The sequence below is a fragment of the Coturnix japonica genome, chromosome 3 (genome assembly GCF_054131305.1).
Source record: "Coturnix japonica strain WE chromosome 3, WE-NBRP24, whole genome shotgun sequence".
Taxonomy (NCBI): domain Eukaryota; kingdom Metazoa; phylum Chordata; class Aves; order Galliformes; family Phasianidae; genus Coturnix; species Coturnix japonica.
In genome coordinates this window covers 16329007-16354781 of record NC_140665.1, presented here as the reverse complement: position 1 = coordinate 16354781, position 25775 = coordinate 16329007, and the positions used below count along the sequence as shown (strand labels likewise).

Below are 25775 nucleotides of genomic sequence, written 5' to 3'. Positions count from 1 at the left end.
CACTTTGCTTTCTGACTTTAGGCTGCTCAGTGTGTTTAAAGGATGAACCATATCCACTGCCTTGTTCCTTTCGCATCAAGGTCCACAGAGAGCTACACAACAAATATAATGTATTTGTTTTAAATCTGCTGTGTGTGCCTCTTAGGTACTTGGCTGTAGTATTGCCTTAATGACCGCTTCACATTGGTAACAGCAGGAAGGTGGACGTGTATTACGCTTTTGTGTAGCTGACGTACATCTTCATCCAATCAAAACCAGTGTTAGTGGGAGGAAATAAGAACCCGTCCAAGAACTGTGACCTAACATCCATGACATTTCAACCTGCTTTATGACTGTGAGACTTTTCCACGTTACCGGTGTTAGGAATTAGCTGTACTTGGAAAGGAAAAACACATTTCTATGAATGGAATTAAAGCCCTTCCCTTGACAGAGCCTACCTGTAGTTACCTATGTGCTGAGCTGACTTTCTGAGGTGAAATCCCACAGGAGCACTGGCAGGGCTCTCCTGGGGACTTACTCCCAGGAGGGGAGTAAACTCTTCGAAAGGGCTGACAATAGCAGGCCTAGGGGAAATGGTTTTAAGTTAAAAGAGGGAAGATTTAGGTTGGATGTCAGGGGGAAGTTTTTCACTAGGAGAGTGGTTAGGTCCTGGAACAGGCTGCCCAGGGAGGTTGTGGATGCCCCGTCCTTGGAGGTGTTCAAGACCAGGTTGGACGGGGCCCTGGGCAACCTGATCTAGTAAAGGTGTATGTTTGGTGGCCCTGCCAGGCAGGGGGGTTGGAACTACATGATCCTTGAGGTCCCTTCCAACCCGGGTCATTCTGTGATTCTGTGTGCAACTACTTCTACTGGGCATCCACTTGGAGGCCACATACCAGAGCAGGCATAAAAGATCATCTGTAGAAGAGGAGTAGTTCTGCACCACATTCTCAAAGATGGCTATGAAGAGTCTGAGGACCTTGTGGAGTGGGCTCAGTGAAGGTTACAAGGGCTGGAGATCACCAGGGCCAAGATGGCTGCCGCCCCGGGTCGGACTGCATCTCCCGGCAGCCCCCGCCCCGCCCCGTTTCCCGCCCTGCCCTTCCCGCCCAACCGCCGCCGTTTGAACAATGGCGGGCTGTGGGCTGCCCGAGGGATGGCTGGTCTACCTCGTCTCCACACGCGCCGCCACCTTCCGCAACTGGCCGTTCACCGAGGGCTGCGCCTGCACGCCCGAGCGGGTGAGCCTTCCCGGGGGTACATAGGGGGGTTGGCGGGGTCCGGCCGGCGCTGACGGCCCTTAGCTGTGCCCACAGATGGCGGCGGCGGGCTTCGTGCACTGCCCCAGCGAGAACCACCCCGACGTGGTGCAGTGCTTCTTCTGCCTCAAGGAGCTGGAGGGCTGGGAGCCCGACGACGACCCGCTGTGAGTGCCGGGGTACGGCCGGGACGGGGGAGGGAGCGGGAGGCGGCTGGAGCCGGTACGAAGAGTTGGGCGTTGTTTTGTAGGGAGGAACACAAAAAGCACTCGGCCGGCTGCGCTTTTGCCTCCCTTCAGAAAGATCCCACTGACCTGACGGTGCAGGAGCTCTTGAAGCTGGATAAAAAGCGGATCAAAAACGTCATTGTACGTACTACTCGGTAGTGTGGTGTTTCGCCTTATGGGGCCCTGACACCGACTGGTGCTCCGTGCAGTGGCAGGCAGTAAGGTTGTGTTTTTCATTTGCAGAAAAAAGCCATTTCTCAGAAGGAGACTGATATCGAAGATGTAGCCAAGGGTGTGCGGCATGCCATAGAGAACATGGGCTCTTAAGCTCCTCTGGTCTCTTCCAGACCGATATGCTGTAACACTGCCACACCGTCTGAATAACTGTTTCTTGGGACCACTTCTGCAACGGCCACGCCTATGGGAAGCAAAACTGAACTCTTCTTTATTCACCCGAGTCTGTCTGAGAAGTACGTGGACTTTGGTGCATTGCATAGGTTGGCAGCAGGGGTTCTGCTTCCCATTACTTTGTTTTTATTTGTTATTTTTTCAGTTCTGTTTTATAAACTCAGTTCTTCCCATTTTGGAAGTGCTGGTAGCTCTGCTGCAGAAACCTGTGAGAGCCAGCAGGCGTTTCTACTTTTGTACTGAATCCTACCAGTCCTTAGGGATACTTTTAGAAATAAAAAGGATTAAAACTCTGGGGACGTAAGATTGTGGTGCTTAATAATGTCTAGTAATACCAAACTGTGGTGTACTCAGTATCCTTACAAGCTTTTGTTAGAGTTGGCTGTTGTCTCATGTAGAAACATTTGTAAATAAAAGTGGAAGGCAATCCAGCAGGCTGAATGCAGTTCTTAGCTCAAAGCAGAAAAATAACAGCATGAAAGCCCAGCTTGCAGAGCTATTGCTCAAGTGTCACAATGTGTTTGGGAGCGTTCACCGGGTCACCTTGAAATATCGTGCCTTGTAAGATAAGGTTGGTTATTCTCCTTGTACAAGTTAGGGAAGGAAAAGAAACTTCACTGGAGCACAGACAGGGAAGAATTATGCTCTGAACTGCTGGGAATAAGCAGGAGAATGTTTTACAGAGTAATCAGAGTTTATTGCATGATTCCGTGAAGTCTGCAGACTGAACTGAGCTGGATCTGTGAGTTTAAGTTCTCATGAATTCAGAGAACCTTGAGCTCCATATTGGAGAAATGGCAGTTGTGATTAAATGCTGTTGAGACCAACGTCCCTCAGTTTTGTGAGGCTGTCCAGCACTCCCTGTCCAAGCTCCCTTGCAAACAATGAAATAATGTCAATACTTCCAGCTGTAACAGCCAAATCGTATGCCGATTGCCCTTTTGTATTCTTCTTTTTGATACTTGCATTGCAGCTGTAAGCAAAGAATAGATTGTTTTAAGCTACTTACGTTCATTCCAAGTTACTGGAATTAGTTGAGTTGCTCCTAGGTAAGTGCTGATGTGGAGTCACTTAGACTTTCTGAATGCCTCTTCCTGCAAGGCCAGCTGTGTGCGGGGAGCACTGAGCATTGGGCAGGCCCTCATCCATCAGCACTGCTGGCTACATCTGTGCATCCCCAGCACTTACCGTAACAGGGCTCGGATACATTCCTCTCCCTCCAGTCCAAGCAGAACTGCCTCATGGAGAGCAGTGTTGTTGTGCCTGCATGGAAGGAGTCAGCAATGTACTTATTTGCTAAGGAAACCCTGTGGACTTAGGGAAATGTTGCAACAAATTAAACTGAGGGAAATTAATTGGAAGATACAGAATATACAAGAAGTCGCACTGATTTCTTTTGTATGTATTGATGTGGTTTTGTGTATTAAGTCGAAGGGAAAGAAATTTTAAATAGAATGGTAGATTTTCTAACTGAAATGATACAGGTACCTTTCTGATAAAGACCCGAGGCAGAGAAGCACAGCTCACTTACAGTCCTGACTGCTGGTCAATGTCAGCGCCTTTCTGTACAAGAAGAGAGATCGCTTCTGCGTGCCTGTTAAGGACAGCCACCGTCAGAGCAGGTCGGGCCTCATCGCTGATGCAGTTTGGGTCAGCTCCCTAGAATGTGCAGGAGGAAGGTAAGCCGTTACAAGCCATACTTTTCCACTGTGCTAAAGCAGAATGTGACATTAATGTCAGTTTACGCTGGCAAGTGGTCTCTGTTTTCAGGACATAAATATCCAAATTACGTGCCAGGCTAATATTCATGCAGTAAGTGGTCATAGATTTGTAAGGTGAAATGGTAACTTACTTCACTAAGCAACTGTTCTATCAAGGTGATTCTTCCTTTCCCATTTGGACCCAATTCATCCAGCAGTTGTCTGGACTCTGGCTGTGGAAACACAGAAAACTCACGTTTCACATAGAAATACAAGTGAGATATCTGCGCTTGGGTGAAGGTTGGAAAATGCACTCAAAATGTAGCTGAGGGAAGACTGCAGTGTAGCTGAGCCTGCATTACCCCGGCTGCTTCTGTGGGAATTTCTTTCTGAATGTGAGCAAATGTTGGATAACCCAGGCTAATATCTCATTACTGAAGTCTTGATTCTGTAAACAGACCTGCGAATGCTTAGCTTTGTGTCGATACACCTGTCTAGGGCTGTACAGATTTTCTCACCACAGTAACATTAAACACAGCATTAGTTCTTTCCTATAGAATCAAAGTCTCAAGCTCACAGAACTTGTGGGAGCATGTTACTTAGAAAATGAATAATAATTGCCTTACAGAAGTTATTTAACTAAATCTTAACAGCACCAACACCTTTTTCATTTTATCTCTTCCCAGCCTTCCACCTTCTTCCCCCCCTTTTCAAAAGCCCACTCAACAAAACCTTTTATCTCTGCACTCACATCACAGAGCTTTACATCTTCCACCTGTTGAGTAGGCTGAGTGATCCAAGCCCAGATAACTGCGCATTTCCCTCTTGAAATAATGAATAACAGAGCAGGCAGTGCTTCCTGAATGCTTGGTCTCTAGTGGAAATAGAGGTTTGCTTCTAGCATTAATTAGGGAATGCCTTAGCTGTCTGACTTCTCAGCTTGATGAGAAAACGGAGCTAATCTAAAACCTGTTGCATAGGTCACGTAACCTGTCTCGTTTGCAGTCAGACTTTATATGGCAGCTATAGCACAGCCAAGGGGGGTGTCCTGTGGGGTCAGAACCAGGAGGCAACATCAAGGGAAGACGGGAATGCCTCCATCAGATGTTACTTGTTAGAAAAACCCATAAGAAGTCATTCTGCAACAGTATTTAGGCCTAACACTGTGTCATTAAGACACAATGAATCCAAAACTGGGAATAGTCTCATTAAGCTTTTGGTAGGAAGGAAGCTTGACCACTATCAGTTTTGTAATAAACATCAACCATCAACTTTCAGGTTTTGAATTAAGTTGGACTTCTGTCTCCTTCCTCCCTAAGTCAGCTTTCTGTTTTTCTCCTTGGTGTCCTTTTAGTTGTCAATGCTGCTCAACACCTAGTTTGTCCTGTACCAGCAGCAGATACGTACCAGCAGATTATCTTCTTTTTCTGTGAGAGTTCTTGACTTTGTTCTCTTTATTTTGCCTCTTGAATATGAAAGATTGTGATCTTCTTTGCCTTCAGAAAGGGAAACAAATAAACAATTCAAAGCAGAGTCAGTATCCTAACAAGAACCCAGGGAAAAAAATCTGGAAATAATTTATCCAAAAATATTTCATTTTGTGCTGAAATGAAAGCGATATTTATCAGTTTTTCTACAAGAGAAAGTGATGAAACATTTGTTGCAGCTCAGACTGGTTTGAACAAAAGGTTTGCACTCAAGCAGACTTAAAAACTTGCTATTTTGAAACGAAGATTCAGTGAAATATGGAGTTGGAGTGTTTCAGGCTCTTAATTAGCTGCAGATATTCACCGGGTTTGACTCGGGTTCATTCATTGTTTTGACTAAAAACCTTACTATTCTTTCAATGCTTTTTAGTTCCCAAATACTTGAGAACAAGACTAGAGGACATCGAATATATGTCTATGTCCAGTGTTTTTAAAATATATATACCACTGTGCAGGAGGGCACCGGGAGATGTAAGTTAAGTGTCTCTAGGTCTGTAATTAATGCATTTAATCATTTCTTATGTCTGCCAAACATGATATTGGAAACCAATACGCAAAGCATCTGAAATTTTAATCGCTGGAATAAAAACACAGCTGTGTGTGGCCACAGTTTGTTGGTCTTTCCAGCTGTTCTCTGGGTATGAAGCAGACCTGTGAGCTTTTGACAGTCTGTACATAGCTGAAATCAGAATTTGATGCTTAAAGATCTGCACTTAAGGTGCAGAACGTGCCAGTATATGTTTGCCTGTCCCAGTGTCTAACCTTCTAATCAGTAGTTCCTTATTCTTGACTGTTATATTTATATCACAATGACAGAAATAAGGGCTCTCACCAGAACTAGTCTGACTGCCATCCTGTTCACCTCTGCCCTCTGTTAGGCTGTTCAGGTAATGATTATTGAACTTGACTGGTTTGGTATGAGCACCCTGTAGAACCATCAAATGTGGAAAGTTAATCAGATTACACTGTTACAACATTTGTAGCACAAACACGGTGGTGTTGCACATTAAAAAAACCCCAAACAACTGGGCTTTTAATATCAGCCTCAGCTTACATGACATCAGTTTTTGTAACGTGGTGATTCTGGAGGGAGGGACTTTGAGTATTGGAGTAGTATTATAGGAGATCTGGTAAATGTGATCTCCAAACTACTGAACATTATTAACTGTGTTGCTTAAGAGCACAATCGTGGACGGAAGAAAAGAAGGTTCTAAGATAAGGCACTGAGGGGCACTAGAATGACTAAATATCACCACTAGAAAGAAGAATATTAATAAAAATAAATATTATAAAAGTAAATATTAATAGTAAGCTAATGTGTTGCTATCATTTTTGCGTTTCAATTGTGAAGTCTGGCTTTATCAGATAAAGATACCTGTTGAACCAGCTCCAAAAGTAAACAAAAAAAGATTCCTTTCTCTGAAGTGAAGAATGAACACCCTCTGAACAAAATAATACCTTGTTTAAACCTGAGTTTAAAATATATCAGTATTACCCTGACTGCTCTAGCAACAACTTTACACCAGCTGCCTGACAACAGGCCTCATCCCCCAGACTGACCTTGTTAATAGCAAGAGCATAATTTAACGTAATAGTGACTTGATGGTCATTCTCATGGATGGCAGCAGACGTGATCTGTAGGGAAAGAGCAACCAGAGACTGTTAATATCTCTTACAAAAAAATACATGGCAATGAGTCGTGCCAATGGGCTGTGGGGTATGTACAGTGGAGCCAATACACAAAATCACACAGGACTTTTATCTGTTTCTAATTCAGTACCAACACTTCCCATTTAACTGAGCAAAGAACAGTTGGTATTTTGAATAGCTGGGAACATGGGAATGACTGAAATGCCAAATGTCTGTGATCCATAAGAGTACAGTCAATTACAGCTTAGATTTTGCAGTTGCATGGAAGGTTGTGTTGTTGTTAAGATTCCCTATACAAAACCTACAACAAAGTTGGTTATATTTCCACTCTGTGTTACAATTGAAAAAGAGGCACTGCACTCTGACAGCTGGCATCTACTCTGAATAACTTCTGTTATTCTGGGGGGCAGTGGTTTCAACATATTAGAATGACCAAAGCCCAGTAAATCAGCAGTAGCTGCTCTAGGCAACCTCAGGCTTTCCAACATGTCTAGCAGTGGAAACACATTGCAGTGGACCTATACCTCACCTGCTGTACCACGTATATCAAGCAGATATCTTTTATATTTTTTATAGCTGCATCACAGTTTCTAAATGTGTTGGTGTACCAGGTACATCTCAGTGGGTACACAGCTTGGGTGTAAAATATCTGACGGATTGCTAAACTTCCCAAAACAAAGTACTCTTACCAAATAACTGATTTCTCACTTTAGTATTCATGAGCTTTTCTATAGTGGTTTCTATGTGCTATACTTGCTTTTTCATTATTGCGTCATATCAGTCAGAACAGGATAAGATGCATTGAGTTTGAACTGGAACAAGGTCAGACACAGAAAAAGTTTTCCAGTAGCTATGGCAGTTTAAGGAATTCCTAACCCCACCTCTGCCTCCATCCCACCTCCAGCTGCTCGCTGCCAACTTTCTTTTGTATTAGTACTGATGTTTTTTTCTACTCAGCTATTTTTAGCCTAGGTCACTTCATTGATCCAGTCCACAGGATCACAGTGTCACAGCCACTTGTGCTGGCATCACCTAGGAAAGCCTTCATTCAGGGAGGAAGCAACTCCTTAATCCAGCAGGACTGCCAAAGAAAGCAATACAGTACCGCAGCTGAACTGCAAAGGATAATTGACTGCAGAAAAGGACAGCCTGGGGCAATTGTGAAATCTCCATTGTTGGTGAGTTTTCAAAGCTTCAAAACAAACATCTGTCAGGCAAAGTTTAGGCAGAGTTGAACCTCCCTCAGGACAGGGACTGAATGATCTGTCATTCCAGCAGTGTCTTCTAGGACTCTTTAGAAAGAGTCTCCAATTTCTACTTTCTTGCTGTTACAATGTAATCATATAAACCCACTCGGTGCACTAAAGGCCCTATCTCCAGTATGAAAAGAATCCACCGTTCTGCTACTGATACAGTTTATCCTCAAAGTAGGCTATATAACCACAGAGAATTACTGCTATCTGCTGGTGTAATGCAGGGGCAAGCATATTGCCTATGTGCTATATCTAGTAGGGCTATTTTAACTGAACAACTACATAGATGTCAGTGGCCTCTTCTTGATTGCCTGCTGTGGGATTCTGTAAAAGCAGCTGAGCAAGAGCCTTCTGGTTTCTGTCACTTCTCTCACTGAGGTGAGAGAAGAAAAGAAACTGATGTAGGCAGAAACAAACATTCAGTGAAAGACTAAGTGAAAAATGGAAAATCAAAAGCAAACAGAAATCTCCACGTACAAATGGGTCAAGGTCTAAAGAAAACTGAGATGCTTACTCCAGTGTTTGTCTAGCAGCCAGAATGATCTTTGCATGATGCTCCATAGGAAGATATTACTCCTACCTTTCCCATTTGAGGTTCTCCAACCAGTGCTCTGAATTCAAGGTTGTTCTGGGCATAGCTTCTAAGGTGAGCGCAAACATGATCCAGCTGTTTTCTCCAGTAACCTGATCAGAGAGAGTTAAGCAGGAGAAAAATCCCTAGCGTTACAAATAGTATTTCTTCTATTCATCTGATACTTTATTTTAAAATAGAAGATTTTCACAGAGACATAAAAAAGAAAAAAAGGATTGAATTTTTCTTCAGAAAATGTAACTGATCAAGTACGTTATACTCTTAAAAAAAGGTGGAACACTGTCTCATCCATGGGCTGTAATTCATTCCTTGGGCAGCTCTATTCACAACAAAATCATGTCTCAGAGTTCTTAGGAACCAAGACTGGCCCTGTGCAAAGAAGAAACTTTCAATTTCAGGTTAAAAGTACAATAGTACAAGTAGTAACTTTCAACAGATTTTTTAGTTGATTTGAGGTCACTGACAGCTAACAATATGACAGATCTGAAAGCTGCAGGCATTGTAACTGAGCCTATATGGCATTCTGCTCTATGTAACTCAGTCTCCAAATACATGCATTTCAGTTACATATGGGAGGGCAAATGAAAAGCTTAAGCATTCCCATTCTTTTGCCTCTCCATATCTCTGGAACATATTTGGCCTATATAACAAAGATTTTGCTGGGTGACAGCATACTGTCCTGTTGGTACATGTAGATTCAAGCCCTTCATCAAGCTTAGCATCAAGGTAAGAGAACAGCATGAAAGACTTGATGTAACAGTCATCTAAGTGGATAAAGATAAGCAAGTATGGGGTTGCTCAAAAGCTGCATAAACTGTAATCTTATGAATTAAAACAAGGTCATACATCAGGGCTTTGTTTTGAATACGAATTGTCATTCACAATCACATAAAATCAGAGCTCTTCCTAACCTTTTCCGGGACTTATAGCTGTCAGGAGAGGCTTATGATCACTCATCTTTTGCAGCTTTTCTTTGTGTAAAACCAGCTCAAGTTCCTTCTTTTCCAGCAATTTGCTAGATGGGTAAAAAAGTCCAACAGTTTGGGTTCCTTTATCTTCTGTTTCTTTTAGTTTTGCTCTTGATTCGGACAAGGAAATAGGAAGAGGCTGCCAGACAACTTGAGCTTGAAGTGATTTAGTCTGTAGAGGGTGGAGAGGAAGGAAAAGTCTAATACAATTAGATGGCTTACAGCTATAACAGTATAAAAACTGACAAAGCTAGAAGTGAGAGTCGTTAACAATTGTTGGTTATATTTACCAGTCAGTAACAATGATGCAATTTATCACAAATAATCAAGAAAGAAAAACTCTTTGTGACTGTCAGCAGAATCAGGCCACTTAGTTGGCCTTGCTGAGTGTCACAGCTTTTTCTTCAAACAGAATTTGCAGAACAGTGTCACACATGCATGAAGTAGTGCCTTATATTAGCAGGATGCAAATAATTCACAAGTACTAAGATAAAATCACTTAAAGAATGAAGACGTTTGAAAAGGTGCTTGTTTCTCATTTTGATATTTAGAATAAGACTGGATTAAAGCCTTTGGTTAAGGCTACATTTGTGAAGAAAATAGTTCTCAGAATAGAAATATGGTTGGTTTTGCTCTCACAGAGCACATCTCAAAAAGGAAGTGAATGGAGTTAGGTTAGTCCACTGTTGGTACAGATCAGTACATCTTTTAGCTGTGTTCAAGCCTGACTTTCAATTTCTACGTTTTTTACCTCAGAAAACCTCGGTGAGTCTCCAGAATCCATGCAAACTCCATTTTGAGAACTCAGCCTTGATGGGGGCTCTATGTACACACCACAGGACCCACAGAACCGAGCATATGGACGAGTTTTTGTACCACACTTGGAACAAGTAAAGTAGCATGGAGGAGGGTCAGGCTGCGAAATTCAAAAGACACTTGTGACTACAGAAACACAATGCACAGTTTGGGAGAGGAAAGTGATTACGTGAATTAAAAGGCAGTAAAATAGCACCACTGAGAATATACTTCTCTTTACTTAAGTTAACAAGGCCTTCAGCCTAAACAATTGCATGCATCATCTCATTTCTGGTAGCTGCCTGAATAGACGATCATAGCCCAAAGCAGATATAGGAAAACTTGAGTTAGGCTAGCCTATGCTTTAAACCTTAATGGATAAGTTACTTTGGCAGAGTGCACAGCTACTGCATCTCATCCATGGCAATTTGTATGCATCTCTAAACCTTTAAGTCATTGACTGAAGTGGAGTTGAGATGGAACCTCAGCCTTTATTTGTTCTTTATCTTATCCTGTGTGCTTTAAGCAGGTGTTTTGGTAGTAGTAAGCTATGTACTGTCTGTCCAGTTTTGCAAAGGGAAAATTGTAATTGCTGCAGCTCACAGATGAGTGAAAGCAGATTTGTCAACAAGAAGACCAGCGTACCTTGGCTCCACACCAGTCGCAGAAACGTGCATCACAGTGGTTCACACGACCGCATTTTGAGCAGAACACTGTCTTCCCTTGCTGACTGGTGTAAGGTGGGGGGGGATCTCTTCTCAACATGGGCTAATAAAACAAGGCGAGCATTAGGTAGAAAACAGTTCCTACGAAGAATAGTTCAGTGTCTAAGTGAGGTAAAATAGGAAAGCAAGATGCTTTGATAACATAAAGTTCAGCCTAAAGGAATTCTTGCAACACAGAATAAGCAACAGACCAATTTTGCTCTAACTTGCAACTTTTTTATTTGCAGAGCCACACTAAAATGTGGTACTAATTAATTACTGTTTGTTTTTGTACAAAATAGTGCAAAAAAATTCTTTTGCAATCCTGTTCTTTTACACTGAGTACTTATTCATATGGCACCACGTATAAGTATACCTGGAATCAACAAGGAGGTTTCTCTCCTGGCAAACATGCACTTTCAAATCCAAAACACAGAGTTATTTTTCTCAGTACCTTTTAAAGCCTTTTATTGTACTGTTCTCAGGGAAGTGTGTTCAGACAACAAGTTTTCGCACAGTTGATGTCTGCCACGTGAATATATTTCTGCTCACGTTTTCCTCATACAAGTCACATATTACCTACTTTTCCAATTACAATTTACTTACGTGGGTATGCAAAAGAAAGATTGTTTTTTCAGCTGAAGCTTCCAGAGGTTGAACATAGATCCTAACTAGGACAGATAGGCGTTAAAATGGTTTTATTAGATTTTGCTTTGGGGCACTAACATGTCTAAACATGTTCTCCATCTCAATTATTCAATAATCACCAATAGCAATATCAGTATTATCAGATCAATGATCAGTTATTCAGGAATTACTCTTGGTTGTCACCAATCAATATTATCGGTAAAGTCTGTAGTTCAGTGAGCATTTAACTTTCTCTCCTAGCTACTGCAGAGCTCACCGTACAAGTCACATGCCTAACTTCATGCAGTTACATATTAATGCCTACATTCAGTGAAGCAGTTAAACACATGACCATCTTAGGTAAGTAAGTACAGATTCCCACTGAAGTTCACTTTAAAGTGACACTTCAGTGGCTGTACCAGAGACCTTTGCATCTACCTGCTGATGGTTTTGAACTCAGGATGTTGCCATGATGATCAGACTTTTACTTTCAAATTGTTATTCTTCTCTCATTTCTATGTGAGAATCTGGAGAAGTGAAATGTATGAAATGTATCCTAGGCTTTTCATACAAGATTTCTCTCTTCAGAAGTGAATTTAAATTATTCCACAGTACTCGATAAGCAATATAAAATGAGAGCTGAAGCAAACATCACTTTTAGAGGGAACATTTACTTTTTTTTTCTGTGCAGAGTCAGCACCAACTACAAACATGGGAACTCCATGTGCATAGGGGCAGCAGCAAATGGAGAGAACAAAAATCATATAAAAGATTATTTTGTTTTCACGAAGTAATTTAAATTAATGAGAATGATCTTCAATTTTTCTACTGCAATTACAAATAATTTGAACACCAGCGGGACTCCCTAGGAGTCACAGCTACCTGTTTTTAAAGAGCATCCTAAGTTTTGACAATGGCACTTCCAGTCCTGATTTCCACAGGAGAAATTTGAAGGTATAGGATACGTATATATGATGTTTAGCTTGTCCTTTGTGATGGTGCATCTGTGGGAGTATTGATCCAGAATATGGCATGTGGGCGGGATTCTCTGCTTTTGTAACATAGGCACACAGGGACGTGACTTCTGCTTTGAAAAGCAAATAATTTTATGGTTTGATTTCAGTAATGCTACCGCAGTCGATACAAGCCTTACCATCTGTGTTTCAGGCAGTTTGCTTTCGCAGGTCACACAGTGTTTATGGTGCAGAGGATTTCCTGTGCCACATGCCTGACAAATTACTTTGCCCTTTTAAATAAAGAAAGCATACATTTCACATGGTATTTGAAAACAGTGAACAACAATCATAGCAAGAGGACTTAATCTTAGAAATTGCCGTGGTTATTCAGCTCTACAAGTAGAAGAGATACTTCAAGTCTGTGCTCTGGGCTTTAGATTTTTGTTAAGCTGGGTTGCCTGATCTTTACACATCTACATATCTTTGTGCCAGTTTTATTTTATTTAACCTATGGTACAATTCACTCAAGAGATCCATTATCAGTACCTGCAGAGCTTTCAAATCATTAGTGTCAGCTCAGTCACTGCACTCATGCACAACAGAAGGAGCCATATTTGCAAGGAAAAAACAAAAACCATGTTTTGTTGATTGTGTGTTCCTATGCTTATCCACCCAGTCCATTGCCTCACAGGGCTGCTAGGAACTTTTATTCCACTCTTATTCTTAGTTTAAAGCCTTCCTTATCTGGTCAGCCTGATATTTTACTAGCAAAGATACCTTTGCCCTGCTTAGTGAGGTGGATCCCCCCTCTTTTACGGAAATGTTGATCCTCAAGCAAGATCCTGTAATCATAGAAACTAAAACCCTGTTGTCAAAAGCTCCACAACCAATTGCTGGTGTATAACATCAGTCCCCTCTTCACAACCTATTCCTTCAGCAGCAGGACTGAGGAAGGTTCCCATGGTCCACGCCTGCATGTTGGGAGTGTTCTGTAGGGCCAATTTTGTCCAGTTAAAGCCATCAGCACTTTCAGATCACTGACCAAGACTGCCCTGATCCTTCCAGCCGACCTCTACTGAGCACTCACAGTCAGATGAGGTAAGCAGAGTAATTGGAATATATTTGATACACTTAATTGATAAGATGATCCCTACTTAATACAGTTCTACGCATTCCAGTCTTTGGGTTTTCTACCTCAGGTGCTCTTCAGCGTGCCTTCCTGAGCTTAAGTGTTTTTGCCTTTAATAATTATTCCTATTCGAGCTTTTTTAACCCTACTAACTCTTAATGCTCCCTTAAGGTATTTAACATTAGATCAAAATATTCAAAGTAGTCACCTGTTAGAGAAATACATGCCAGGAGTTGAATTACTATGTTATTATATTGATTCTCAATTACCTTAAAGCAGGAGTTGGTCTGGGGCCGCAGTTGTGGATCTATTGGTGACTCACACACAATGCAGGTGGGTGTATTCATTGGCACGAGATGTCTGCATTCAAGACATGGTGCCATCTGAAAGAAAATACATCACATCTTATTAAGGAGATCAATGAGATTATCATGAGATCATTAATGATATTGTGACAGTTTGTCACAATATTGCGACATTTTCTGTATCTTGCTAATTAAAGCTGATATCAGCAGCAAAGTCAGCAGACTGACAGCAAAAACTAAAAGCTGACACAGATCACAGAGAATGCTTTGCTGATACATGTGCCAGAAAGGTGCTAAGTTACATTTCAGTAGGTTTAAATCTGCCATAATTTGTGTGTAGGTAGCTCAAGTCATTGTAACTATGAACCTAAACTAAAGAGGTGCTGCATATTTTCTGTTATCTCATGAAACTACAGCATTGCCTCAGACAAGGCATCTTTCTAAGGATACAGGGGAAAAAAAAACAACAAACACCATCAACTCATTAGAGATAAGGTTATTATCTTCTGGGAAGAGCTTAGGGAAGACAGTTGCAGACATCACTGTAGAAACTCAGGGTGTTCTGACATTCACACATATACCACTGTTTACATCTTCAGGCATATCAGATGGATCTTCTACAGCTATGGCATAGCTACTAGTTACTAACTAACTGACCTCACTAGTTAGCACTGATATAAGATGCATATGCAGCTCCTGAAGAATCGGTCCTTGTTGCAGGATGAGGAGGAATCTGAATTTGGAGATGTTTCCTGGCACAAGTGAATAAAATACAATTTACTTTTATAAAGTTGTCCTTAGTAAAATATGTGGCACCTGCAGCAGTCCAGTTAATTTTGCCCTCCATTAAATAACTACTTCGGTCCCGCTGCTGAAATTACTAAACAAAATTTAAAAAAAGAACTTCTCAAATGAAAGAGTGACTACACGATGAATACGGACTTTGCTGAGGAAGTTCCTCCAAAGAGGATTCATTGTGTTATGTTCTTTTGCTGACCTGTGCTCGTTCAGGGGATGGGAAGCGATGCACTGGCACGGGTGGGATAGGAGAGCCGCATTCCTGGCAGAAGTGAGCCAAGGGGTCAGACAGGCGGGGTGCGGAGCAGTACGAACATCTGGAAACAACAGCAAGCTGGCTCAGCTCGTTTTGGTGATGTACTGGGGCATAACAAGGAAAAATCTGGAACCATCTGTGACTGGACTTAGACTGCCGATGTCTAAATTGTGGTTCCTAGTCTACAGTGGCTCACCAGGCCATTCCCCAGCGTCCTATGCAGGAGACTGAACAAGGAAGAGCTTGGCAAGGTGGAAGCTCCCTGGCTGCTGCTACAAAGTTTCATGATTTTTACTCACTCATGTAAGGTCTACTGAGAGGTGAGCTCTGTCACCTACTGTATCTCTTTTGCTTTCTTTATTTCTAGCAGAGTCTCACAGCATTATCAACTCGCTTGTTGGAAGTAACTGCTCTGTTTCTTTCTACAGAACAAAGATGTCAGTAGCAGTCATTTACCTGAGGAAATCTCTCTCCCTCTGGATCCTTGCCACCTGTGAGCTTGTTAAGCTCTTCCGGTTGGTCACTGCAGAACTGGCAAACTGAAATGAAGGTAATACTTTTGCATTAATTACTGTTTGCCAAATACATACAAGATGCACATACATGCATCGAGCTAATTCAAATAAAGACATGTTATTTGAGACAAAGTGCATCAAAATGTATTGCTTCAAGGAATATCTAATACATCTCCCATTAGCTGCAGTAGTGACCCAGAGATTCTGCAATTCAAAATAATTGTCTTATCCAATGCAGCATGATTAAATCTTAGGTCTAAATGTTTGTTAATTGCAGTTTCTGTAATGTGTTAGAAAAGGATTTCTAACAATGCAGGTATTGGTAATTTTTCGTACCTGGTTTTGTCTTTACTTTTTAAGCATGTCTTTACCCATAACCTTAAATCAGTCCTGTATAGTACAGCCAAAGGCAGTGGTTTCTGAGAGATTATATAAAAATGACGACAGAGTTTCACATCTTTCTCTTTTCTGGACAGACTTGTACAGTTTTCCTCCATGCCCCTTTCCTTGCCTGTGAGGACTCCATTGGTAGTACTGAGGATTCCTCTCCGTACCCTGCTGTTCCCAAAGGGCTGGTCAGGAGCTGTGGTCCTTGCAGGGACTTGTGATCAGTCTTTCTTTCTGTTTCTAAAACCAAAAATGTGTTATTCTCTATATTCTAATGAATTTGCAGTCCCATAAGTTTAATGTCATTTTCTAGCACAAATGCAGATGCAGACTGGGCCTTGTTATGTTGCTTAGAAATGAATTATTTTGTTGTTGTTGTTCTTAATAAGCAGGCTGGTAAGTATAGAAGGCAATTTTTGTTCCCTGCTTGCAGTGTTGAGAAATGGAAATTGGACTCCTCAGAAGATGTTTTGTCTTCTGAGATGTTTTTTAGATTCCCCTGTATTTTAATGATGACATAAGATGAAAACTTTGCACTGTATTCTCAGCTAACAAAAAAACCCAAAGTCTGTTCTGACTTCCTGCAGTAATACCATACCTTGAACATCCCGGGGTGTTTCAGTCCAGGCAGGCTTGATTTCCACACCCATTCCATTTTGCCTTGATTTTGTAGTAAATGTTCCATCTTCCTTCTCCTAAGAAGTGATTTCATTTGGATTACTTAGGATTGCTTGTTTTTGCTCTAATCCTTCCTATAGTTATAGGAAGCTATAGTTATTTGTTATGATTTTAAAGGCATATCATTGAGGTATTTCTTTTCATTGTAAGCATTTGAAAAGCTTGGAGGATAAATGTATTTTAAATATATTTGACCTGAATCGATCATGACAGAGTAGTGAGAAAAGAAAGAAGACGTGTTCCCTTGAAATTTCACTTTATAAAAAGGACCAAGGCTGCAAAGATGAGCAACAGGGAAAATAAAATACATAAAAAATACAGGCAGTCAAGGTTTAATCTCTAAGCACTATCATACACACAACCTTCTGTGTTCAGACAAGAGATTGCAACTGCTACAACTTGCCTGTGTTGTGACATCTTTTAGGAACTTCTTGTCATCATCTTCCATAGAGAAGAGGCCGTTTGGTTGCTTGTACTCTACTAGAAACACCTTTGTCACAACAGCACTCTCCCTGCAGTCCCTGGAAGTCAATGATCACAAAGCTATGAACACGCCATAAAACCAAGTGTGGTGAAAAGAAAACCACGGGGGAACACGGTTAATCTTCTGGAACATCTCTTCCAAGTCAGTAAGTCATTACTTCAGTGAGTAAGCACAGCCCTGGGAAATACTCTCAAAAACCTCTGCTTTGTTTTGTTATTATTTTTATGTTAATGTGCACACTAAGAATTTAACAGTAAAACATACGGATGGATACTTTAATTCTTCAACATCTTTTACCTGTGAAACTAACTCCTGATGCTGCTGTGTCTGCTTTCTGGAGTAATTAGTTTGCCAGCATTGCAGGCAACAAAGGGCAGTCAAGCAGCAGACAGCACACTGTCAATTTGATATATCAACTGTCCTTCTCTTATCTACCTTCTCTACCTTCTCACTTGCTAAATTACAGCAGTAACATTAAAATGCCACAAATGTACAAGCTATTAATTAAGAATTTGCTTTCATTCCAGAGCATCAATTTGGTGCACCTGGAAATGTCTTAATAAAACACTGGAAAGAACTGTTAATTCAGATAGTGATATATGAAAATACCTTCAGACCTAGGGTTTGCATGTCCTGCACAGGGAATATAATGCTGAATATAATTCCAGTGCAGATACAAGCGAAGGCTACATGCAGGTGCTAATAGTGGGGAACAGATTCCCAGCTGGACCAGGGATTCCTTGTGTGTTCTTCTAACCATGAAGTTAAGATGTCCCTTCTAAAACAGAACTAAGTTAAAGCAGGATACTTACTTGGTAACTGCGAGAGCCTTGACTGTTATTTTCCCGACTGGTAACGTGATAGGACTCTTATACTTAAAAGTGTTACGCTCTCCATAGCCAGGCTTCCTAAAAAGTTCTGGTTTACTTCCATCTAAAGTGTAATAAATAGAGACCTCAGGTGTATCTGAACAACACAGAGAAAGTAATTAGCCAAACTGTGCAGGAGCTGGAAAAAAGCACAAATATCTGTACAACCCTGCAGATACTCAGCACTGTGTGAGTACTTGACTTTCTCACATAAGCACAATGAAGCAATTGCATAAAAGTTCAGAACCAAAACCGTTTCTCCCATGAAGAACTGACACTGAATGGCTGCGATGTCACGATTAGCAATATTTCTCTTCATAAAGTCACCGCACGGTGGTTTTGCAGGAAAACACTGTTCTACCAACAGATAAACCATCTCCTCTGATGGCAGGTGGAGTTCCTGAGGCCAGTTACCTGCAGCCAACACGGAGGCTGGAAGGCTCAAACGCTTTGAGAGGAGGTTTGACAGAGGCAAAGCCGCAGCCCGTACCTGACTTGATTTCCACCCGGGTGCCGCTGTCGATGCGGTGCTTGGCCTGCCCTGGAACAGGGACCCGGAGCGGAATGAGCTGCGGCACAGACACGGAGCCCGCCGCCATCCTGCTCTGCGATCCCTGAAACACAACAACAACAGCAACCACAACCACCACAAAGCAGGCGGTGTCGACAAAGCCCACGCGTCCCGTTACTCGGCAACCGGCACCGGCGCGTACAAACAACGTCATCTCAACGTGCCGCTCAGTAACCGATCCCCTCCGCTCCTGGTGACGGCATCTCCCCGCGCAGCCCGGTCCGCCGCCATGGCGGAGGTGAAGGTGAAGCCGGAGGTGCCCGACCCCGTGGACATCGAGAGCAGGTGCGTTGGGACGGGCCCTGGCCCGAAATCAGCGGGAGAGGCTTCGTGGTGCTGGGGAGGCGGGCAGCGGTGGGTCCTGGTGGGTCCCGGTGCGTTGATGTTGAGAGCAGCCTAAAAGTGAAGTGGAGCAGCAGCGCTGTCAGAAAGAGCTGAGAAGTGGTTCTTCCTGAGCTGCTCTTTCCTTTCCGTCCCTGCTCTGATGGCCTTTCAGGTGGCTGGTTTTGTGCACAACGGCCTTTGGTTCATAAACCGCCTCATTCCTCCCCCAGGATCATTGAGCTGTGCCAGCAGTTCCCTCACGGCATCACAGACCAGGTGATCCAGAATGACATGCCGCACATGGAGGCCCAGCAGCGAGCCATGGCCATCAACAGGCTGCTCTCCATGGTACGACGTTCCCCACCCCTTCGAGCTGCTTCATCCTGAGGCTCTCGATGTCAATGGGCTGATGTCAATGGCTGCGTGGTGGCACCCAGCTGGGCAGGGCTGGGAAGTTCATCTTGGATTTAGTGTCATTTGCCAGAACTGGCAGTTTTTGCAGCTTAAATTTGGTTCTCGTAACCACTTGTGACCACCACGACCACTTATAACGGTCACCATCACCTATTAAAACATACCTCAAAATGTAGTTTCCATTCTGTAAGATAAAGTTAACACCTGCTGTGTGAGTGAGCGGCCTCCGTGAGGCATCCTCAAACCCGGCTGACACTTTTCCAGTTATCTACAGAACTGAGAACATAACCAACAAAATAAGAGCCCTCATCTCTTCCACTTGTGGAATTGTTCAGTGTTCCTGTCCAGCAGAGCTCTCACTTCATATCTGGATGCTCACGTGAACGAGCCCTTTGGTGGGAAGTATACAAGAGCTCCATGTCCCACATTGTGCAAGGTGAACGTTAGGAGAAACAACGGGAAGTGCACCAGTGTTGTGGGAAGAGGCTGGAGGTGTGTTTGTTATTTCTGACAGCTAATGATAAATGCATGGTCAGAGGGGAAGAATAATATCCTCAGGGTTATTGTTGTGTCTAGCAGTTAGAAATGTTGTTTTTCCCTTTTCTGTATTCAGCTGATACAAAGTACATTTATTTTCTTTACAAGTTAAGGAGATTTTCTTGCCGTGTTCTGAAAACAAGCTGTTAGAAGGAAAGTTAATGTGCTGTGCCTGTTTCCCACAGGGGCAACTGGACCTTCTCAGGAGCAGCACAGGTCTCCTGTATAGAATCAAAGAGTCTCAAAATGCAAGGTGAGCCTTGTGCTTACGCAATCAATATCTGAATGTGGTTCTGCAGCTGATGTGCGGCGTTGCTGAGAATACAGTAAGGAATTTAACGTGGGCTCTGTAACAAAGATATTACAGAATTTACTTGCTTGATACGCTTAACCCCCCTGAGCCAATTCTGTCAACTGTTGTATGATTCCTGCTGCACAGACTCTCCCATGGGGCTCCAGCTGTAGCTTACTAGTGGAATTCTTCATCTGGCAAAGTGATCTCTATGAGCAGATGCGAATGCTCAGATGAAAGCCAGCTGAAGCTTGGCCATACCATCTATGAGTATCGTTCTGTGGTCTTTTCCAGCACTTACAGCAGTTCCAGAAGGCCGCTTGATCTGCTGTTCGTGCTCTTTTATTTGATTTATTAAAACATGCCTTCAATAAAGTCGTGTTTTGCGATGTCTGTGTGGAGCTGAGTAGGAGATGCCTGGATTTACTTCTAGAAAGAAACGTCCTTCAAAATTATCTTCCATGCAGGCATCTCAACTTCTCTTTCCACTGCATTAGAAAAAAACCTTCTAAGCTGAGGCTTTCTGAGACCAGTGAGAAGGCACGTTGTAGAGCCTCTGCTGTCCCCTTGTTGCGACAGTTGGTCCTGAATTATGTGCTGAGTGTTTGACCTTATGCAGTTGTGTTAATATGTGACTCCAAACTTCTCTTTGTTAAGAGAAGTTGAGTGTTTCCTGCTTACCCTCATTTTTAATGACTAATATTATTTTTTTTTTCAACTGTGCTGTTTTCTCTTTACTGTGGCTTTTCACTGGCAATCGCAGAATGATCCACAGAGGTTTGGTGTCATGTATTTTATTTGCCACTGGCTGGTTTATTGTGTGGGGCTTCTTTTTCCCTTTGTGTGTTGTGGTTTTTGTTCATAGTATTTGTTTTCGGTTTAAAATAAATCCACCCTCTTTCAAACTTCAAACTTACCCCAAAAAATCCCGTTGTCTCTTCTACTCCACAGTAAAATGAAAGGCTCTGACAATCAAGAGAAGCTGGTTTACCAAATCATAGAAGATGCAGGCAACAAAGGTAGTTTAAATAAATAATAATGGTGAATCGTAATAGCTTTGTTTGTGGAACTTTTCCTGTCCAAACGTTTAAATTCTTGTCCAGGCAATGCAGATATCAGATATAGAGCACGCCTAAGTCTGTAGCTAATGTTCCACGTGCCACTTATTAAAAACAGAGGAAGACATATTTCTCTATTAAAATAACAAATTATCTGGTCTGACCTTTTGGGACCTCTTTCAAAATATGAAGTTTCAGAATATGAATTATGGCTTATTGATGGGACTGTGAAACTGGGGAATCTATACAAAATACTCATCACTTTAAAAACAAAATTCTGTGTCTCCTGGATCTCCTGTGAGGCCAAATGTTGTGTACATGTAAGAGCTCCCAGAGATACAGATGGTGACTGTGCTGTGAGGTTTTTCTTCTGCTTTGTCAGTTGATTTTTATTTCATCCTCTTTTTCCCATTCCCTCCCTTTTGCTGAGGGTGGTAGGATTGGAGATGCAGCCTTTGGCTGGCAGGCAACATTATGACTTTTGGCTTGTTAATCCTTACAGAAACAAATACCTGCTTCTCTCAATTAATTTCTGTTCATTTCTGTGCTTCTTAAACAGGTATTTGGAGCAGGGACATCAGATACAAAAGTAATTTGCCTTTAACGGAGATCAACAAGATATTGAAAAACTTGGAAAGCAAGAAACTAATTAAAGCAGTGAAATCTGTGGCAGTGAGTAATTTTTGACTTGTTGCTTTTTAACATTTCCAAATGTTTGCTACATGCTGTACATGTTTGAACGTGGAACAGGGAGCAGAGAAACCTTGTTCTGCCTCCAGCTTTGTCACTGCATGTGGACCAACATTTTACTCTTAACATTTACAATGTATGTTTGAGCTGTACCAGATCCAAGAGGCTGTCATGTTTGATAAGTAATAAACATACTATAGCAAACAAATTAATAATATAAGTAATAAATACACCGCCATTAATATACTGTTCTATTACCATTCATACTGCTGTTATATCTTACGTACAAATAGTCCACATGCGAGAGTAGGGCTTATTTTTTTCAGTACTTTTGTTATTCTGTTGTAATACTTATGCAGCATCCTGCTCTGCCTTACCTGCTTCATTACAAATCATTGGCATGTGCATATTATTTGGGCACTCTCCTGGTTTCTAGCTCAGGGCTTGTTGCATACTAGCAATGTGTGTCCATCTTATCTAGGAGCTGTACACATCAATCCAGCTGACTCAAGTTATCATTACTGTGCCTTAGATTTTACTTTCATCTATTCATAGCCGTATGCTTTCTCTACCAGGCATCCAAGAAGAAGGTGTATATGCTGTATAACCTGCAGCCTGACCGATCGGTGACCGGTGGGGCCTGGTACAGTGACCAGGACTTTGAGTCTGAATTTGTGGAGGTGTTAAATCAGCAGTGTTTTAAATTTCTACAGAGTAAGGTAAGTGCCACTACTAAACTGATCCTTCATTTGTATTTGCAAATAATTCTTTTATTTCTAAAGCCAATGACAGACAAGGCTTCAGTTTTCCATGGTACTTCCTGTGAGTGTTACACTTTTTTGTAACCTTTGCAGTGAGTGGATCCTTCCTTCTCCAAACTGCAGTGACATCTCAGAAATGGTTTACAAAACAGCACTTTGCACTCTGCCCTAAACTGAGCTGTGAAGAAAGCTCTGTCACTGAGTGCTGACTGCAACTTGTCTTTGTGGTTTTCTTCCTCAGGCAGAAGCGGCTCGAGAGAGCAAACAGAACCCTGTGATACAGAGGAACAGCTCATTTGCCTCCTCCCATGAGGTGTGGAAATACATCTGTGAGCTGGGTATCAGTAAGGTCAGCATCAATTCATCTTTCTGCTCAGAATTGTCAGTACATGATTAGCTGCAGGAATTGGGTCGTGCAAGTTTGGTGAGTGCTCTAGTTCCCTGCAGTTACTGCAGTGGAGGTGGACTTTGTTGCTTTGTTGCTTTTTGAGGATTGCCAGTGGTGCTGTATGGGATTCCAGGATAGTCTGTATGCGTGGGCCATTGTTGGTCACTACCAACAGGCTTCAGTACTCTTGTCCTTTTCTTCCACAACTGTTTTGTTGTAGGACAAGAAATATATCGTGCTGAGATAATATAGACACTTGAGGTGCATAGGAAAATTCTTTTGCGCTAGTAAAGGTTAATGTAGTCCAAAAAGTCTTGGGACTTTTCTTTCTGTATCTACACAACCCTATCAAGTGCCCAGTTAAGAGCTGTACCTGTAATGTGGGACAAGTTAGAAGGGCTCCTGGAAATGTCTGTTACTCGTGGGGGTTTGCTCTTGTTTCCTCATGTACTTAGTGGCAAACGTCTTTCCTATATTTATTTTACAAATTGTTCCTTAGGTAGAATTGTCAATGGAAGACATTGAAACCATTTTAAATACACTAATATACGATGGAAAAGTGGAGATGACTATTATTGCTGCAAAGGAAGGGACGGTCGGCAGTGTGGATGGACAGATGAAGTTGTACAGAGCTGTCAGTCCTCTCATACAACCCACTGGATTAGTCAGGACACCCTGCGGACTCTGTCCAGTAAGTAACAAATTCTTTACATGAATAGGTGGTACATGCACATTTTGGATGCAGTCCTTCAAATGGTCAACTGGTGCAAATGAAGGTTATGTCTGTGAGTGATTCTTGTGGGTTTCTAAGCCAAGTGTGCTCATGATGCTCATGAACATTATGTTGCATCATTTATTACAGCGGGTTCTGTTTTGCTTTGTTGTGCTCACGTTGCTCTTACTCCAAACTGGCACTGAACTTCCTCGACTTTGTTCTCAGCTAGACTACTGTTTTTCTACTTAGAAAGGAAAAGGAAACATGAGGCTCTGCTACTTCTAGTTAACTCATGCTCGCTGCGTACAGTTACACAGGTCTGACACAGGTCTTTCTTTCTTCCCTAGGTTTTTGATGATTGCCATGAAGGTGGTGAGATTTCTCCATCTAACTGTATTTATATGACAGAATGGCTGGAGTTTTAAGGTGAAAGAAAACTGTAAACTCGATTCGTTCTTCACAGCTAAGATGACAAAGCAGCTTCTTGTTGTGAGCTACTTCAAGATGTGAAGTTCCTCTGGCTTTTTTTCTTTTTAAGTAAACATAAAGCTGCAGCACATCAGCTGTGTGAGCAGTCCTGTAAGTGGACTGAAAATCAAACAAGCATTGAAGATCAAGGCTGAACGTAGTTCCCATCTTGTACAAAATGTAAGTGCCTGACTTGAGAAGCACAACAGAACAGCTGTGTGGTGAGGCATTGCATTCAAGGATTGTGTTGAATACTCAACAGACGCTTACTTCGAAGGAAAATAAGTCATCAGCTGATCAGAAGAACTTGCTAAGAAGCATTGTCAAGAATGAGATCCTAAACTTTGCTTTCAGACTTAGAGTGCTGGTGGGAGCTTAAGACCTAAAGCTGACACTTTCTTCCCTATGTAAAATAGGAATTGATGATTCTTTACCATCGTTCTTACCTGCTATGATCTATGATTAAAACTGTATTTGATTTTTTTTCATATCTATTTTGGTGCTTCATTTACTCCACTGCTGTCAGAGTCTGGTGATGTTTCTGTTGCATTTTCTGTTGGACAGCTACTGTGATCTGATTATCTGATCTGTGCTTCTGTGTTCTGGCAGCTGCGTCGTGCACATCAATGTCAGCTGAAATTCAGAATGTAGGTATTCTGTGAAGATGTGTTTTCCAAACGAGAAACAGCTCTTCTGTCCTGGTTATACAGGTACAGTGAAAATTTGTGTAGGCTGTTTCGGTGCCCTGAGGGTTACAGAAAGCACCAGTGATAGCAGTTTGTACATAAATACGGATTGTGATTGAAGGCATGATACTGGCATACCATCAAAAAGCACGCTCTTATCTTCCTGTCACATAGAGCAGATTTCTGAGAATCACAGAATCATAGAATCACAAAGCTGGAAAGGACCCACAAGATCATCTGGTCCAACCCATTACTGTTGCTACCACAAGCCACTAAACCAGATCTTGCAGCTCCTCATCCAGGCGCCTCTTGAACACTGCCAGGGATGGTGACTCCACCACCTCCCTGGGCAGCCATTCCAGTGCCTGACCACTGGAAAAGTGTTTCCTTATGTGTAATCTAAACCTAAATTCTAAAACTGAACACAGTACACGAGGTGTGGCCTCACCAGTGCTGGGTACACACGGATGACTACCTCTCTGCTCCTGCTGGTCACACTATATCTAAAGGAGGCAAAATTGTTTCTTTTGAGCATAGCCTCTCGTGCTCCTTCTCTGTGCATGTCTGGACTCATGAATTGGCAATAATGTATTAACTGTGTTTTGTAACCCTATTGCCCTTTCATAGTGGCCAAAGACATGCTGGAATGCAGATCTATTTGAGGCAACTAGATACAGCTTTCTAGCTATTGTTACCTGGCAGCATTAGAGATGTGATACTGTCTTTGAAAATATGTGTTCAAATCCTGCTTTGGAAGTAAACAGGCTTTTGTACTAACAGGGAAATTAATTACATCGCCTCTTCCTTGTCATGAAATCAAGCAACATCTTGAAAAGTCAGCTCAT

General features: G+C 42.1%; 3 protein-coding genes across 10 annotated transcripts; 2 read left to right on the top strand and 1 right to left on the bottom strand.

Moving 5' to 3' along the window:
• The first annotated feature begins 1094 nt into the window (after positions 1-1094).
• On the top strand, positions 1095-2304 carry LOC107310923 (baculoviral IAP repeat-containing protein 5). Its single transcript, XM_015857022.3, has 4 exons — positions 1095-1220; positions 1296-1405; positions 1489-1606; positions 1709-2304. The coding sequence occupies exons 1-4, from the start codon at positions 1110-1112 to the stop codon at positions 1790-1792; spliced, it is 423 nt and encodes a 140-aa protein (XP_015712508.1). The 5' UTR covers positions 1095-1109; the 3' UTR covers positions 1793-2304.
• Positions 2305-2548: 244 nt separating this feature from the next.
• DZANK1 (double zinc ribbon and ankyrin repeat domains 1) lies at positions 2549-18753 on the bottom strand. 6 transcript variants are annotated; one of them, XM_015857018.3, is made up of 20 exons: positions 18517-18753; positions 17970-18123; positions 17077-17194; positions 16594-16690; positions 16120-16235; positions 15550-15632; positions 15037-15154; positions 14004-14117; positions 12803-12895; positions 10964-11086; positions 10275-10439; positions 9467-9695; positions 8544-8647; positions 6621-6695; positions 5893-5986; positions 4981-5069; positions 3726-3806; positions 3405-3532; positions 3062-3136; positions 2549-2846 (listed from the first exon to the last, which is right to left on the bottom strand). In XM_015857018.3, exons 1-20 carry the CDS (start codon positions 18749-18751, stop codon positions 2681-2683), a joined length of 2457 nt encoding a protein of 818 aa, XP_015712504.2. In that variant the 5' UTR covers positions 18752-18753; the 3' UTR covers positions 2549-2680. The 6 variants fall into 6 exon arrangements, 4 of the variants coding, with proteins under 4 accessions (XP_015712504.2, XP_085398928.1, XP_085398929.1 ...); XM_085542802.1 differs by having other exon boundaries at positions 17970-18090; XR_014944495.1 differs by lacking the exon at positions 5893-5986.
• A 55-nt stretch (positions 18754-18808) lies between these two features.
• On the top strand, positions 18809-24734 carry POLR3F (RNA polymerase III subunit F). 3 transcript variants are annotated; one of them, XR_014944500.1, is made up of 9 exons: positions 18809-18882; positions 19152-19269; positions 20058-20125; positions 21116-21183; positions 21782-21894; positions 22488-22631; positions 22915-23022; positions 23565-23752; positions 24124-24734. XR_014944500.1 is itself a non-coding variant. In XM_015857019.3 (9 exons), exons 1-9 carry the CDS (start codon positions 18827-18829, stop codon positions 24199-24201), a joined length of 945 nt encoding a protein of 314 aa, XP_015712505.1. In that variant the 5' UTR covers positions 18809-18826; the 3' UTR covers positions 24202-24734. The 3 variants fall into 3 exon arrangements, 2 of the variants coding, with proteins under 2 accessions (XP_015712505.1, XP_085398940.1); XM_015857019.3 differs by having other exon boundaries at positions 23561-23752; XM_085542814.1 differs by having other exon boundaries at positions 19152-19827; positions 23561-23752.
• Positions 24735-25775: the final 1041 nt, after the last annotated feature.

Excerpts from the sequence above, each read along its gene's own strand:
- POLR3F (XM_015857019.3), top strand. The coding sequence starts at position 18,827 with ATGGCGGAGGTGAAGGTGAAGCCGGAGGTGCCCGACCCCGTGGACATC. Across the intron at positions 20,126-21,115 it reads AAAGAGTCTCAAAATGCAAG|TAAAATGAAAGGCTCTGACA; the intron begins GTGAGCCTTGTG and ends TCTACTCCACAG. Across the intron at positions 22,632-22,914 it reads TTAAATTTCTACAGAGTAAG|GCAGAAGCGGCTCGAGAGAG; the intron begins GTAAGTGCCACT and ends TTTCTTCCTCAG.
- DZANK1 (XM_015857018.3), bottom strand. The coding sequence starts at position 18,751 with ATGACGTTGTTTGTACGCGCCGGTGCCGGTTGCCGAGTAACGGGACGC. Across the intron at positions 11,087-12,802 it reads AACTGCCTGAAACACAGATG|CCCATGTTGAGAAGAGATCC; the intron begins GTAAGGCTTGTA and ends TTGTTTTATTAG. Across the intron at positions 2,847-3,061 it reads TGTATCCGAGCCCTGTTACG|CTGCAATGCAAGTATCAAAA; the intron begins GTAAGTGCTGGG and ends CTTTGCTTACAG.
- LOC107310923 (XM_015857022.3), top strand. The coding sequence starts at position 1,110 with ATGGCGGGCTGTGGGCTGCCCGAGGGATGGCTGGTCTACCTCGTCTCC. Across the intron at positions 1,406-1,488 it reads GAGCCCGACGACGACCCGCT|GGAGGAACACAAAAAGCACT; the intron begins GTGAGTGCCGGG and ends GTTGTTTTGTAG. Across the intron at positions 1,607-1,708 it reads AGCGGATCAAAAACGTCATT|AAAAAAGCCATTTCTCAGAA; the intron begins GTACGTACTACT and ends TTTCATTTGCAG.